The sequence below is a fragment of the Fringilla coelebs genome (genome assembly GCF_963513975.1).
Source record: "Fringilla coelebs genome assembly, chromosome: 10".
In the NCBI taxonomy this organism is placed as follows: Eukaryota; Metazoa; Chordata; class Aves; order Passeriformes; family Fringillidae; genus Fringilla; species Fringilla coelebs.
This window is the reverse complement of record NC_140036.1, coordinates 25,066,487-25,080,833: the sequence shown is the minus strand read 5'-3', so window position 1 is coordinate 25,080,833 and position 14,347 is coordinate 25,066,487. Positions and strand designations below refer to the sequence as shown.

The following is a 14,347-nucleotide window of genomic DNA, read 5'->3' as shown; positions in this document are numbered from 1 at the left end:
TCACTGTCAACTTGTGTCTTTGTAGGGAAGTTGTGGGGTAGAAGGTTCTCATTTTCTATTTCACTACTTTGCTGTTTTACTACTTTTAGGGTGAGTCAGGTCTCACATAAAATAAAGGTCATGGAAAAGAGAGGAATTCAATATTTGTTTTATTTCCTTTTAATACTCACAAACAAGTAGTTTCCTCTCAAAGATCTAAGTGAAATATATTAAAAGAGAATTTAGGTTTTTGAAGAGCGAGCACCTGTAAGGCAGCCCTGCAACCCAGCCCCGAGGCTGATGCTCTCATCTCTGGAGCTTTGATTCTGCCTCACGCATGCTGAACTTGGGGAAAAAGTGCTTCTGCAATGAGATCATGATACGCCAGTCCTCCCTCTGAATGTTCCTGTTTGTTTCATCAGCTCAGTTGGCTCCCACACATGGAAAGTTTTTCATTTCCCACCAGCTATGTGGCTGAACACTTGAAGTGAGAGCGTTTGAGTCTTCAGGTCACACACACACAGTATCTGCAGAGGTGGCATTTCCTGCAGCTCAGCGTGTGCACCACGCTAGTGACACTGCCAAATGTCCTACAACGACATCACACTGCCAGGAGCAGAAACCACAGAATCATTTAGGGCGGAGAACACCTCCAAGGTCATCGAAGCTGTGCCCAATGCCCACCTTGTCACCCAGCCCAGAGCACTGAGTGCCACATGCAGTCATTCCTTGGTCACCTCCAGGGCTGGGGGCTCCATCACCTCCCTGGGCAGCCCCTGCCAATGCCTGCCCACCCTTTCTGTAAAGAAATTCTTCCTGAGAAGCTGCTTCCTGCAGAAAGTCTGCATCTGTAAAACAATGCTACTCCTCTTTCCATTTTGCCATTGGGCTGGGGTTTTGTGTCTTCCTCCTGGCTAAGCTCCTGCTGGAGCCGAGCTGCCCTCGGGAGGAGCGGAGCACTGCACAGCTCTGCTTTGGGACGGGACATGGCAGTGTCAGTGCCCCTGTGAAATAAACTATCAAAGGGAATTCTGACCACAGAGCAGTGCTCGGCATGTTTTGTGGTTATTTCACTTTAGAAAAATAAATCCTGCCACCTGTGTTTGCCACTAGTCCGTGTGCACTGACCTGCTCCGTTCACAGCGCGGCAAGGGCAGGTGGATCTGCACCCCTGTGTTCCTGCACGCCCATGAGCTCTGCGAGGCCTTACAGACCCTGAAAAACAGCTTCTGCTGTTTGCATGTTCTTTCTGCTCCTCTGGTGTCATTGTCACCTATTTCATAAGCTTTTCTGAGCGTTTTTCTCCTCCCTGTGTGACTGACAGAGTTGAGCTTTTCAAGACTTTTGCATCAAATATTCACCCTGCAGCCGCATTTCTGAGCACACAGAGGCTCTCACCTGGTCCTGCTTTATGTATTTGTTCTAGCAAGGAGTTGCATTTTTAGATGTAAAGCCTATGCAGAGGCTTTAACAGGAGAGGCTGGAGAGCTCCTGAGCGCAAGCAAGGTTTCCTGGTAGCTGTAATTATATTTGCACTGCACTGGTGCGGACAGAGCAGATAGATACTGTCTTTATTTGCACACTGCCTTACAGTAGGTCTTTTGTTCTGTCATTTTGCTGTCATTTTGTTTCATGTGGAAAGTGAGCAAGGCCAAACCTCTGGGGTAGAAGGTAGCAGGGGTGCAGAGTGTGTAGTTACAGCAGCACTGCCTGTTAGAGATGCTTAAATGAGTGCACACATCCATCAGACAGCTTTGTCTTTGTGAAATATTGATCTGCAATATCAACGTTAAGAGGTCTGGAAAGCACTTAGTGCAGGAAATTATTCCTGAGCTGTATGAGAAAAAAACCTGTGACTGATATAGGGCCTGTTGAGCCCTCTGTCCTGCCTTCCCCTCCTGAGCAGTGCAGCACAGAGCTGAGCAAGGGGCTCAGCGTTGGTGTGGGCTGCATCTTCCAGTTTTGGTTGGTGCCTCCATGTGCAGTGTTAATGATTATTGGATCATGCCGTGGGCATGTCAGGGGTGGGGCTGGACACTGACCCAAGGGCAGGGAGGCTGGAGCCTGCACTGCCTGGTCACTCTGGGGATGGCTGAGCCCCCAGGTGAGAAATTCAGCAAACAGGGCTCGTGCCCTGCGTGCTCCTCTGTGCCACTGCTCTGCTGGCTTCCACAGGACACAGAGCTTCCAGCCCCCAGGTGAGAAATTCAGCAAACAGGGCTCGTGCCCTGCGGGCTCCTCTGTGCCACTGCTCTGCTGGCTTCCACAGGACGCGGAGCTTCCTGCCCCCAGCTGGGATGTCCTCTCCTCCTTCTTGGTTTTCCATGGAGCGGTGAGGTGCTTCAGGGCCGGGTTTGGTTTGGTTTGTTTCTTTTAAAGTAATTTGTTTCTTTAAAGAAAGTGTGTCCCAGAGGCACAGTGGAAGTGGTGCTGCACCTGAGGTCCCAGTGCTGCTGCAGCGGGGCCTCCAGCCCTACCCTGGTTCGCGGGTGGTTCCCGCAGGGACTGCAAGGCTGTTTATTTGGTTAGGAAGCTTTTACTGGGCCTCATCGCACACTTGCAAGGTAAAACAAACCTGATGTGTCAGCCTTTGTTTACTCACCACACTTTCCCTTTCCTACTCATGCTTGCTTCAGTTTGTTCTTTGTTAAAGACTTTTAACTCTCCGTTTGCCTTCTGATGTTGAATACATCAACATTTTTTGGTATCGTTTTTTTTGTCCCTGAAGTCTGAATTAGTTAGATTGATCCTCCATGCATGAATTTTTGAAGTATAAACTTAGTTTAAGTTTTTTTATTTCTCTTCTTCTGTACCCTTTGTTATTTATATCCTTTTCTTCCCTCATTTGCCTAAGCAGTAAAAAACTGTTACTCAAGCTTGTCATCAGTTGGCCGTGGTTTGGTGGCTTTCTTTATCTAGCTTCTAATTACTTCAAATTTGTCTTTTCTCTTGCCTCTCTGGATGATGTAGTAAAATCTTGTGTTTGTGCTTGTCTAGTCCCTTTACCCAGTGCTGTTATCCCCTCATCAGTGATGGGCAGACCATATTTCAACAGTAATGGGTACTTTCATTGCCATCAGGGAAATCTGATCTTCCTTTCAGCTTTCCTCCCCACTCCTGAGGCTTCTGCAAAGTGCCTCTATGATTGAATACCAGCTGGCTTGAGAGCCACCAGACCCATGGTAATTCCATCAGCAGCACAGTGTTCCCTGGGGGGCTGTTGCTGGTGTTTCTTGTCCAGCAAGCTGAGCAGTTGGGGTGTTCTCTGTGCTGAGGAGGAGCTGGGTGTGTGGGTTAAGGGGTCACAGTTCCCCTGGGGGAGCCTGTGCAGGATCCTGCTGTGTGTGTGCAGGGTTTGGTGCAGCAGGGCACCCGGGACAGCCTCCCCTGGCCAGGGCAGCGTGTCTGTGCCTGCCCTGCCCTGCAGGACCCTGCTGTGTGTGTGCAGGGTTTGGTGCAGCAGGGCACCCGGGACAGCCTCTCCTGGCCAGGGCAGTGTCCAGGGCAGCGTGTCTGTGCCTGCCCTGCCCTGCAGGACCCTGCTGTGTGTGTGCAGGGTTTGGTGCAGCAGGGCACCCAGGACAGCCTCCCCTGGCCAGGGCAGTGTCCAGGGCAGCGTGTCCCGCGCCTGCCCTGCCGGTGGAGCGCCGCTCCCCTCCCAGCCCTCCCCGTCCATCCCGGTGTTCCGCTCCCCTCCGCCCTGCTCACATGCTCGCTTTTTTTGTCCAGAAGTGACTAAGCTTCCTGTTATTCCACTCTGTCAGTTTTTCCCCAATCCTGCTGTCGTGTTGGGCAATATTTATTTGCCAGCAGCTTCCTTTGCCGCTGTCCCACTCCGCTCTGTCCTATTCCTGCTTGACTCTTAATTTGTTATTTGTGGCCCTCAGGGATTTTCACTTGCACTCTGTTAGACTTATTTCCGCTAAAGCCAGGATTTATAAAGAGCTGTGACCCCCAGGAGAGCGTTACCTGGACGCTGCAGGCATGCAGTGTGGACTGTTTAATCTGTGGAGGGAGGGCTGCTCTTTGGTTCAGGTGTGAACACACCTGGCACGGGTGCAGCCAGGGCAGCATGGCAGCGCTGTCCTGAGCTGTCCCTGCCTGATGGGTGTGTTCTGTGTACAGAGGAATTGTTCCTGCCTCGTTGGAAACCACAGGCACACTTTGATTTAGCAGGGCTTTCCTTCGGGTGATGGGAAATCGAAGGAGCTGCTCAGGAGAGGGTTTTCCCTCTGGAGCTCCAGGGGTAGCCTGGAGGCATTGGCCGATGATGCTGTGGGGAGGTGGAGGGCACGGCTGGCAGGGTGGGCAGTGGCTGAAGGTGTCTCTCAAGGACCTCTCCCAGCCCCTGTGCCCCGAGGCAGGGTGGTCAGGCAGGGGGGATGTCCCCAGTCCAGCACCCTGCAGGACTCATGCACCTGGCCCCACCACGTGCCTCCACTGGGACCAGCAGCAGCAAACAGCCATGGCGACCCAGTACTCCTGGTGTAAAAATAATACCTCAGGAGGAGTAAACAAGCTATTTTTGTGTGTTAGGGGTGGCCATGCAGAGCTGACTCAGGGCCTTGCCTCGCGCTGCCGCCGTGGGCTTCTTCAGACATGCTGAGCATTTAGAGCAGCTTGAGGCGCTTCCCCTGGTGCTGGGAGGGTGGGATGGTGCCAGGGGGGCCTGGGAGGTGTCTGTGTCCCGAGGGGGGCTGCTGGCTGCCAGGCACTGCTGCTGTGTCTCAGAGCAGGGGACATCCCAGTGCCAGCTCCTCGGGTCCCCAGCAACATGGTCGGGTCCTGCTGGAGCTGCTGCCGGCTCAGATGGTGCTTGTGCCCAGGTACAATTAATTACATAGAATTTCAACAGGTGGGGAGGGAAACTTTATCTGAAGCAAATAGGGACAGAGCTCGTAGGAAATGAATAGTGCCTGGCAGAGATTGGGTGTGAAAATTGACACATAAATGTCACAGCTTGAAAAATAGTGTCTCAGACATAAATTAAACCGCTCGTGACCCCAAGGCTACAGCAGGGCTGGGAATGCCAGGGAAAGAGCATCTCTCTTTTGTTTTACTCTTTTATGGCACTTTAGCACTACAACAAGTACTAATTTTAATTGTTTTACTTTGCACGTGCTGAGTTCTGTCAATTGCCAAATTCCAGGGTGACGTACCCATTAGGCTTCACGGGTTTCATGGTGGTGACACGTGCAGAAACAAAGGCAAAGGCTAACAATTCTACTTATGTGATAATTATGATATGATAGAAAGTAAAGGGAAAAGAGCTGTGTTCAGTCTGTCTTGCACATTTAAGGAAAGATGCAAGGCTAGTTTTCTATCAGCCTAATCTTTATCTTTTAATGATTGTTTTTTGATTTTCACTTCAAACCAGACAGTAACGGCTGTTAAAAAAAATATCAAAGTGACCAGGGGTACTTAATTGCTAGCCAACAGAAGGAAAGAGGAAAGGTGTGGGAGAGGAGGGTGCCTTGGGGTGGGACAGGGGGTCTGTGGCAGGGGCACACAGCAGTGCCCTTTGAGGGGGCACTTGGCAGTGTCTCAGGGGATGTGGTGGTGCCCTGGGGTGGGACATGGCAGTGCCTTGGGGTGGGCACCACGGTGCTTGGGCTGTTGCTGCTCTGGGGGTTCCTTTGGGCACGAGGCTCGTGCGTTGCCCTCGTAGGTGAACGTGGCTGGGTTCATTAATTCCTTCTGAACTGCAGATTAGGATCTCCTTTCTGCTGCTGGTCCTGGCCAGCCAGTCAGCTGCACTGACTGATTTTAAAAGGGTGTTTTGTAGGAAATCAACGTCTTGTCAAAAGTTCCCTCTTGTGGAAAACAGGTGGAATTTTTTCTTAGAAGTTGTTAAAGATTCCCTGGTTTTGTTTTGGTTGGGTTTTTTTTCCCCAAAAGAGAAATTCTTCAACTTTGTCTAGATCCTAAAATTCTTGTTGGGCAGTGACACTGTTTCTTCCTTACTCAAGTGGGTTTGTGGGTTTGTCCTTTCAGTCACAGTGGGATTCTGGCTGGAAGAGGCATGCACTGGCCTGATGTGCACTGTTACTGGAAGCTCTGAGTGGTTTTCCTTCCATTCCTGTGTGCACTTCTCTCGTTCTTTGGGTTTGCAAGGCAGGGCAGCACTGGCCAATTCCCCACACACCTCCAGTCAGTGGCACTGTGGTGGTGACAGCCATGAACCTTCACTATCAAACCTGTGGGTCACCCATGCTGCTCTCAGGGGTTCAGTGTCCACATTTACCTGCTGCGATGGACTTTAGTGGTCCCTCAGCCCCCTGTGGAAATCGATCTCCAAGTTTAGTGGTGCAGTGTTTCAGACTAAAGTGCTTTGGAACTCCAGTGCCCTGAAGGTGACGTGCACCCTGCCTCCTCCAGCAGCCTGTTCTGGGTGCCAAGCGTGCTCTATTGGCCTCTCTTTTGTTTTATTACTGAGTAGACTGAATGGCCTTAATTTGTTTATCATGTAAACAAACTGTACAGAAAAGCCAGAAGTGTCAAATTTTTGGTTGCCAGAGGCAGAACTTGGCGTCAGCTGCCAAAGGCAGCCTGTCTGTGGCTGTGGCACCCACACAAGGGTCCCTGCAGCTCTGAAAGGCTGTGAGCTCTGTAATGCCCAAGAAGCTCTGTCCCAGTCCTGACAGCTCTCCCCAGTGCCTCCATAGCCACTCTGGGTTATTTTGGCAGTACTGAAGGTGTGTGTAAATAAGTAGAAAGGTTTGGATGTCAACAAGCAGTATGATTTCTTCTTAGGCTCTTGCACATGTGCAGTCAGGGACCGGGAGCTGTTTGCATTCCTGAAAATCAGGTCACCTCCCCATGCTGCTTTCAGGGATTTCACGGGATGCCCTGCAGCCCCTGGGTTTCCCAGCAGTGGAACGTGCTGGGTTTGTTTTGTCAGGTGCCAGCAGCCCTTACAGAGCCAGCAGAGCACGCGGCTCCGCGGCGGTTTCGGTGTGGCATTGCTGAAAGGGAGTCAAGATCATTTCTCATGCTGCTCATTCAAACTTGTGATCCTTTGTACACTCTGGGGAAAGTTCCTCACCCTGAGAAAGCAGCTGTTGGCTTTTCCAGGTGCCAGCAGCCACTGAAGCTGCTCTGTACATGTGCACAGGTACCTGTGCCACTGCTGTCCGCCCGGGCAGGGTTCACTGTCTGCCTTCCACGTTCTAAGAAAAGTGGCATCTCGGAGCAGAGCTCAGGGGATTCATTTGAAATCATATCTCCAGGCTTTGATCCCCAGAACAGTTCCCATTTGAGGCTGAGCTCAGTTTCAGAAAACTGTTTTATTTATCTATAAGGATAGATCCAGGCAAATTTTTTCTTTCAGCAGAAATTCTTCTCTGTGAGGGTGGTGAGTCTGGTGCGACCCTCGCACAGGGTGCCCAGAGCAGCTGTGGCTGCCTCTGGATTCCTGGAAGTGTCCAAGGCCAGGCTGGACAGGGCTTAGAGCTGCCTGGGGTAGTGGAAGATGTCCCTGCCCATGGCAGGAGGATTGGAACTGGGTGATCTTTAAGGTCACTTTCAACCCTAACAAGTCTGTGACTGTGATACTATGAAATTTCACATTTAGAGCTTTTCCTCTCAGAGTGCTTTGTTTCACCTGTGTTCAGTTGTAAACTCAAATCCTATTTTGAAATGAAGTTTAATAAACTTCCCAAATTTCAGTCAGAATTTATTGTTTAACTTCAATTGAATAAAAGAATATTTTAATAATTACTTTCCCCTATAATGTTGGGGAATTAATTATTTTTAAGTCAATAGTATATTTACCTGACAAATGTATTCTAATAATGTTTAAATTGTATTGAAAACAGCATGTCAAGGTACTATTCTTGCTAAAAACAGAGGAAGAATACAACTAAAAGGATAACAAGAAAATCAGGAAAGATATAATTCTTATATAAACTGTCAATAAAAACCCCAAACATGTGGATGTGCTGGCATTTCAGGATTTGATTCCAGCAGTGATTTCCAGTGTCTGGGGTGTGGGGCTGCAGTTCTCAGCAGTGCTTTTAGAGCAGCCTCTCTCCCATAAAAACCCAGACATGAAAGCTTCAGGCAGTGGGAGGAGGCGGTTGGTGCGCCTTGGGCAGCACGGAGCGGTTTATCGGCGTGACGGTGATTTTTGTGTTATTTATCTGTGTGACGGTGGTTTTTGTGTTATTTATTGGTGTGATGGTGATTTTTGTGTTATTTATTGGTGTGGTGGTGATTTTTGTGTTACTTATCACAGGACAGTGATTTTTGTGTTATTTATCACAGGACAGTGATTTTTGTGTTATTTATCATGGGACAGTGATTTTTGTGTTATTTATCACAGGACAGTGATTTTTGTGTTATTTATCATGGGATGGTGATTTTTGTGTTATTTATTGCGGGACGGTGATTTTTGTGTTATTTATCATGGGACGGTGATTTTTGTGTTATTTATCGCGGGACGGTGATTTTTGTGTTATTTATCACGGGACAGTGATTTTTGTGTTATTTATCGCGGGACGGTGATTTTTGTGTTATTTATCACGGGACAGTGATTTTTGTGTTATTTATCGCGGGACGGTGATTTTTGTGTTATTTATCACGGGACAGTGATTTTTGTGTTATTTATCGCGGGACGGTGATTTTTGTGTTATTTATCATGGGACGGTGATTTTTGTGTTATTTATCGCGGGACGGTGATTTTTGTGTTATTTATCGTGGGACGGTGATTTTTGTGTTATTCGGCCCTGCCCTGAGCCCCAGCCGCGCGGCTGCCGGCACTGAGCAGCGCACAGGAGCGGGGCAGCCCTGTCCTCACGTCACCTGGGCCCAGCCTCTGCAGCCAGGCTGTGGGCAGAACCTTCCGGAGCCCCCTGTGCCCTCGGCTCAGCAGAGCCCTGCCAGGCAGCCGGCGGGGAGCTTCAGGAGGAGTTAAACACCACCGCTGTGAACATTCACTGCTGAAAGTCCTGGCTGTTGTGAGGGGGGATAGGGGTTGCTGCTCTTTCCCCCTGTGCCCCCTAGTCCTTGTTTTGGAGCCTGTGCACCCCTAGTCCCTGTACACATCTGGAGGGGGTCGCTCTGTCCCTGCTCACATCCAGCTGCAGGTGGGGGATGCAGGTCCCGTCCTGTGGGCCACGTGCCTCGTCTGATGGTGCAGGGGTGCCAGGCTGTGGGTATGCTGTGGGCATCTCTGGGAGCTACAGGCAGCTGTCAGGGGTGCCCAGCTGGGGTCCCTGTGCGGCAGGTGCCCCGATGAGCTCAGTCCCGAGCTCTGTGCAGGGGATTCGTGCAGTGGTGGGGCCTCACCCCTCTCCTGCTGCTAATTTGCTTTGTCGGTTCAGGGCAAATTCCTGGTGGAGGTTCTGTGTAGTGCTCTGTGCCGTGCCTGTCGAGTGACTGTCAGGGGATTACAGCTGTGAGCAGGATTTGGATCACAGCAATCCCAGTACCTGCTCAGCATCCCACTGTTCTGGCCACTTGCAGCTGGGCACCACGGGAATCTGCCCCGATAAACAGATTAAATCTGCCTGTGTTGTACTTGATCCAGACATAAAGTCATATTCATTGTCCTTTTAAATTGTGGGTCATTGCACGCCTGAGCGAGCATCATATGGATTAGCAGAGATTGCTCTAAAAGGATTTGGCAGCATTGGAAGTTCAAGGAGCAGCAGGAGCTCTCGCTGGGAAGGGCTCGTGGTTCCAAATGGTGCTGTGACCCCCGGGCTGTCCCTTGGGGGGACAAAGCCCCTTGGGCTGGGGAAGGCTGCTCCTTCTGCACACCCCTGGAAAAACATAATTCCCTGGTGTCCTGGGGTACAGCACTGGCTGGGGGCAGGTGCAGGGGTGCTTGGGAGGAAATGAGGTGTTGCTCAATCTCAGGCTGCAGAGTTTGTATGTCCTGGGAGTGTCAATATAAATACTGATGGATTGATACATATGTGGTGCCTGTACAGGCCTAGGGATATACAAACATATCAACCACATATTGTATTGAATATTTATATAAATGTTAAAAACACATAAATTTAAATATGTAAATATAAATAAAATTTATTAAATTTTACATCCATGTGTGGTTGATGCATTTGCTCATGCTGTTATGAAATGAGAACTGGGGTCACTTGGGGGTATTCCAGCAGCCACTTTACAACGGGTCAGGGTGGCTAGGGCTGGACAGGTGCTCAGTTGCCATCACTGTGGGTGCAAAGAAAAGTGGCACAGGTGTGAATATCCCCTTATCCCCGTCCTCATGCCACTGTTGTGGCACTGGGAATCATTCTGTGCTTCCTCGGGGCTGAGGAGGAGGAGGGACACGCAGACAGCAGGAGCAGCAGGGAGGGTTTTGCTGCTGAGCTGGTGTCTTTCCTTCTGTTTGTGTGCTGGCAGTCTGCTTGCTCTGTTTGCTTTTTTCTTTCTTTTTTTAAATCCTGTTGTGTTTCATGGCAGTAGGACAGCTCCGTAGGAGTGCTATTAGCTGTGCTAGCCAAATGATCCATTAGAGAGGTTGAGGCTTTTATGTACAAGAATCACACACAAAGACGTCATTAAGTGGTCACTTTGCTGTGTTTTCACATGGAAGGATTCACTTTAAAAAGTGTCTGCAGAGTGCTGCCATCGGTATCCCTGTGCCACAGCAGCAGCCCTGGGGGGAGCTGAGGGGGCTCTACAGGGGGATGCCCTCACCTCCTTGCCCCGGAGATGTGTGTTTGCCCGCAGCTGGCATTCTGCTTGCTCTGAGAGTTGTTTGGGAGTGTCCAAACCCGCAGCCCCTCCGTGGCAGGCTGTTGGGCTGTGAGCAGGGGGAGCTGCAGGGTCTGGAGGGCGAGCACTGCCCCCAGCTCTGGTGCTGAACCAGCATCTGGGTACAGTGTGGGACCAGCTCTGGGCAGAGGCACCTGTAATCCCACAGCATCAGACAGGGGCAGAACTGGGTGCAGTGACCCCTCCGGCAGGTGTTGGGCTTGTCTGCCAACAGGCTGTGCATCAGCCTTGTGTAGAGGCTCAGTGATTGCAGCCCTGCCTCTGGCCTCAGAGGTGTCAGTCACTGACTCACGGGGCTGCAGGCTGCTCCAAGGCAGCCACGCAGGCCCTGTGTATTAAAATATAGACATTAAAAAGGTTTCTCTGAATGTGGCAGGCAGCCTCAACACAAAGCTCCTGCAAGCAGTTTATTTTTAAAAAGGAAACCATAGCTTACATGGAGTTAAATGTTTTGCTGTAAAACCCATGGGCATCGGGATAAATAGTTTTACCATTTACAGGCAATAGTTGATGGCACGTAGCAGCCATCCTCCTGCTCGGGTTCAAACACGCCGGGTCACAGGGATTTGTGCTCCCTGACAGAGGGAGGTGTTTGTGTGTTTGTTTTGGATCAGAAGCGTTCCCTGTGCTCCAGCTGCACTGTTGAGCTGTGGCTGCTTGTTCTGCAGCTTTGGCAGCCCCAGGCAGAGCCCCTGGCTGCGGGAACACCGCAGCCCCAGCAGCAGCAGTTGGTGCCACAGCACCCTCAGAACATCCGCAGCGTTTCAGTGACTGAAATTCTGTCAGTCGTTAAGAACTGTTCCATTGGGATGGGGCGGTGTGTGTTCACAGGGGGCAGAGGGGATGTGCAGCGCTCACTGGAGTCTCTCTTGGCCACAAGGAGATTTTTCTTTTGTCCTTAGGAGGTAGCCTGTTAAATGATAGAGGGTTGTAGGTCTGACCATGAATAGCCATTTCAAATTGCAGAATCACAGACTCAGGAGTAAAGGAGCTTGCAGTGTCAGAAGGGAATCCCAAGAAAGCTTTTCTGTTACTAAATATACAATCAGGGTGTTTTCTGGAAGGATATTATTATCACAGAGCAAAATTTGCAGTAGTATTCCTAACATACAGTGTGGGATGTTAAAAACAGGGTGTGCTGTGCTTCCCAGAAATGTGATGGTGTGGGGAAGAGCCTGGTGGTGACCACACAGAAATGGGCACACTCCTGTTCACCTGTGTGCAGGTCTGAAAAACCCAGGTGTACTGTCACGATCCAACACAGCTGTCAGAGGATCCAAGTCTTCTAGGAATATCCTGGATTTTCTGAATGTAGAATTTGGGAGTGATTTTTCCAAGGCGTGATTGGTCATTTTCTTTTGCCTGAGTTTGCCACGTTTTCCACAATTCTGTAAGTGTTCACACAAAGTGCCCTGTGCTTTGTGGGGAGTGAAACCCCCATTAAGTGTAGCTGGGGATGCTTCTGCCCTGTGGGAAGGTGCCCGGGGACAGGTCCAAGTTCCTGCTCCCCTGAAGGCAAGGTGAAAAATCCTCCCAGCCCAGCTCCTGATCACCAGACCGTGCTGAGCCCTGTGCTGCACCCGATGAGGTGTCACAGGAGGCTGAACACAGCAAGGTCAGGCACATCCTGCTCCCATCCAGAGCGGATGGCATTTCTTCATTTTTGACAGTGAAAGTGAACTATACAGAGTAGGAAATAAATCTGTGTATTAAACACCAAAAAAAGAAATGGAGAGGCAGCATGAGATTAAAAGACTTACTGCTGCAAGGAGAGCAAAGCAAATGTGTGCTTGCTGCCGTGCTTCAGATAAGAGTGAGGAGTTTGTGTGGCAGCTGCTGCAGGCACGGTGCTGTCCGGCTGCTCAGAGGGGCTGAGCTGAGCTCAGCCTGACACTGCTGAGCCCAGGCTGGGGCAGGGCACCACCTGAGAGTGGCTGGGACACCGAGGGACCCGGCTGGCCCTCTGCCCCTCACCCACTGGCCTTGAGGGCCTCTGCTGAGGAGCATTTGTGCTGAGTTTTGGTCCAGCAGGATTGGGCTAATGCCCCGCTGTGCTGGCATGGCCCATCAGGACACTGCAGCATCCCCTGCCACCTCTGAATTTACTCACTTATAATATTCCTTTTGTAATGATTGGAAGAGAGTTCAGAGAAGGTTCAGAGGGATGAAAACCTGCCTTGACCTCTGCTGATGCAGTTAGCAGGATCCAGTGACAGGGTAATTGGGATCTGCTTGCTGCAGGGGCATGGGATGAAGGCTGCCCATGTTGTGGGGAGATCTGGGCCACTGGTTTCCAGCCTGCAGCTTCCAGCTCCTGGGCGCTCTGTGGGTCATTTGTAACGGTCCATGGAATGAAAGTGAGACAAGAAACCCTGCTCCCAGGCAGACAAGTCTGCATTTCTTCTGGGAAATTCGCTAAGATCTGTAAATTAAAAGAGATTGAAGGTTAAAGGTGCCCTGAGCTCCAGAGCTACATGCAAACAAGGAGGATGTAAGTGTTTCGATAGTAGCTGGTGATAGCAAAGCATAAGCACAATTTACCTGGGGCTGTGGTATATTCTGGTAGTCTTTAACTCTGAGTAAATAGCTTTCCTTAAAGAGCATCTCCTAGGTGGATAGAAATGCTGGTCTCAGTGGAGAAGCAGCAAGACTCCTTGTTTCCTGGGAGCCAGAGGACATTGCATTAGATCACAGGAATGATTTTTTATGGCTTTAAAGCATTTGAGTGTATGAAGTACATTAAGTGGTTGGGGTGTACAACACGTACTGCCAGGATTTGGATCTTATCCAGAGAGTTGTGGAACTGCCTAAACCCCAGCACTGAAATGAGGACATTGAGTTTAATCTGGGTTTCAGAATCAGGTTGGTTAACTGCTCCTCTGATTCCAGCAACACATGTTGTAGTTCCGTGTTACCCATTTAGCAGTAATTTGCTCTGACTTTTACATTGTGCTCATGTAGGGTCTCATTTTTCAGGTATCTGGTAAGTGTGTCTGCTTGTGTTTGCTTTAGCCCATGGCATGAGGAACAAAGATGCAGCTTCCAATCCTACTGTGTCCATTCTCTTCTTCAGGGTCGATGTTCAAGGGAAAACTGCAAATATCTTCACCCACCACCACACTTAAAAACGCAGCTGGAGATCAATGGCCGCAATAACCTGATCCAGCAGAAGAACATGGCCATGCTGGCCCAGCAGATGCAGCTGGCCAATGCCATGATGCCCGGAGCCCCGCTGCAGCCCGTGGTACGTGCACTCCAGGGGTCCCTCAGGAGCTGGGCTGAGTGTGGGCAGCACAGGCTTGCCACCAGGGAAATCCCGTGAGGGTCGGGAATGGGAGACAAATCAACTGAAATGCCCCTCTGAAATCACTGAATTGCCCCTCTGTATGTCTTTGTGTTGCTTAATTCTGCCTTGCCTGAAGTAATATTTTTAATTATTTCAGTAATCTTGGGTTAATTTATCTTTCACAGCTTTATTCTCAGAGTTTGGTAAGCGAATGATCTGCGTAAGATTTTCGTTTCCTTTGCGATATTATGTGCTTTAGGAAACTCCTGGCTTTGAGAAGATACCCACTGGGTGTTTTCCCTTCTCTCAAGGGAACTGTCTCAGAGAATTGCTTGCTGG

At 50.1% G+C, this 14,347-nt stretch overlaps 1 protein-coding gene across 13 annotated transcripts in view; it reads left to right on the top strand.

Moving 5' to 3' along the window:
* Positions 1–14,347, top strand: part of MBNL1 (muscleblind like splicing regulator 1) — a 66,157-nt gene that overhangs the window by 29,589 nt on the left and 22,221 nt on the right. For all 13 annotated transcript variants that reach the window (XM_084212339.1, XM_084212336.1, XM_084212338.1 and 10 more), the window contains one exon: positions 13,796–13,966. In XM_084212339.1, coding sequence (XP_084068465.1) covers positions 13,796–13,966 — 171 coding nt within the window. The remainder of the gene's footprint in view (positions 1–13,795; positions 13,967–14,347) is intronic.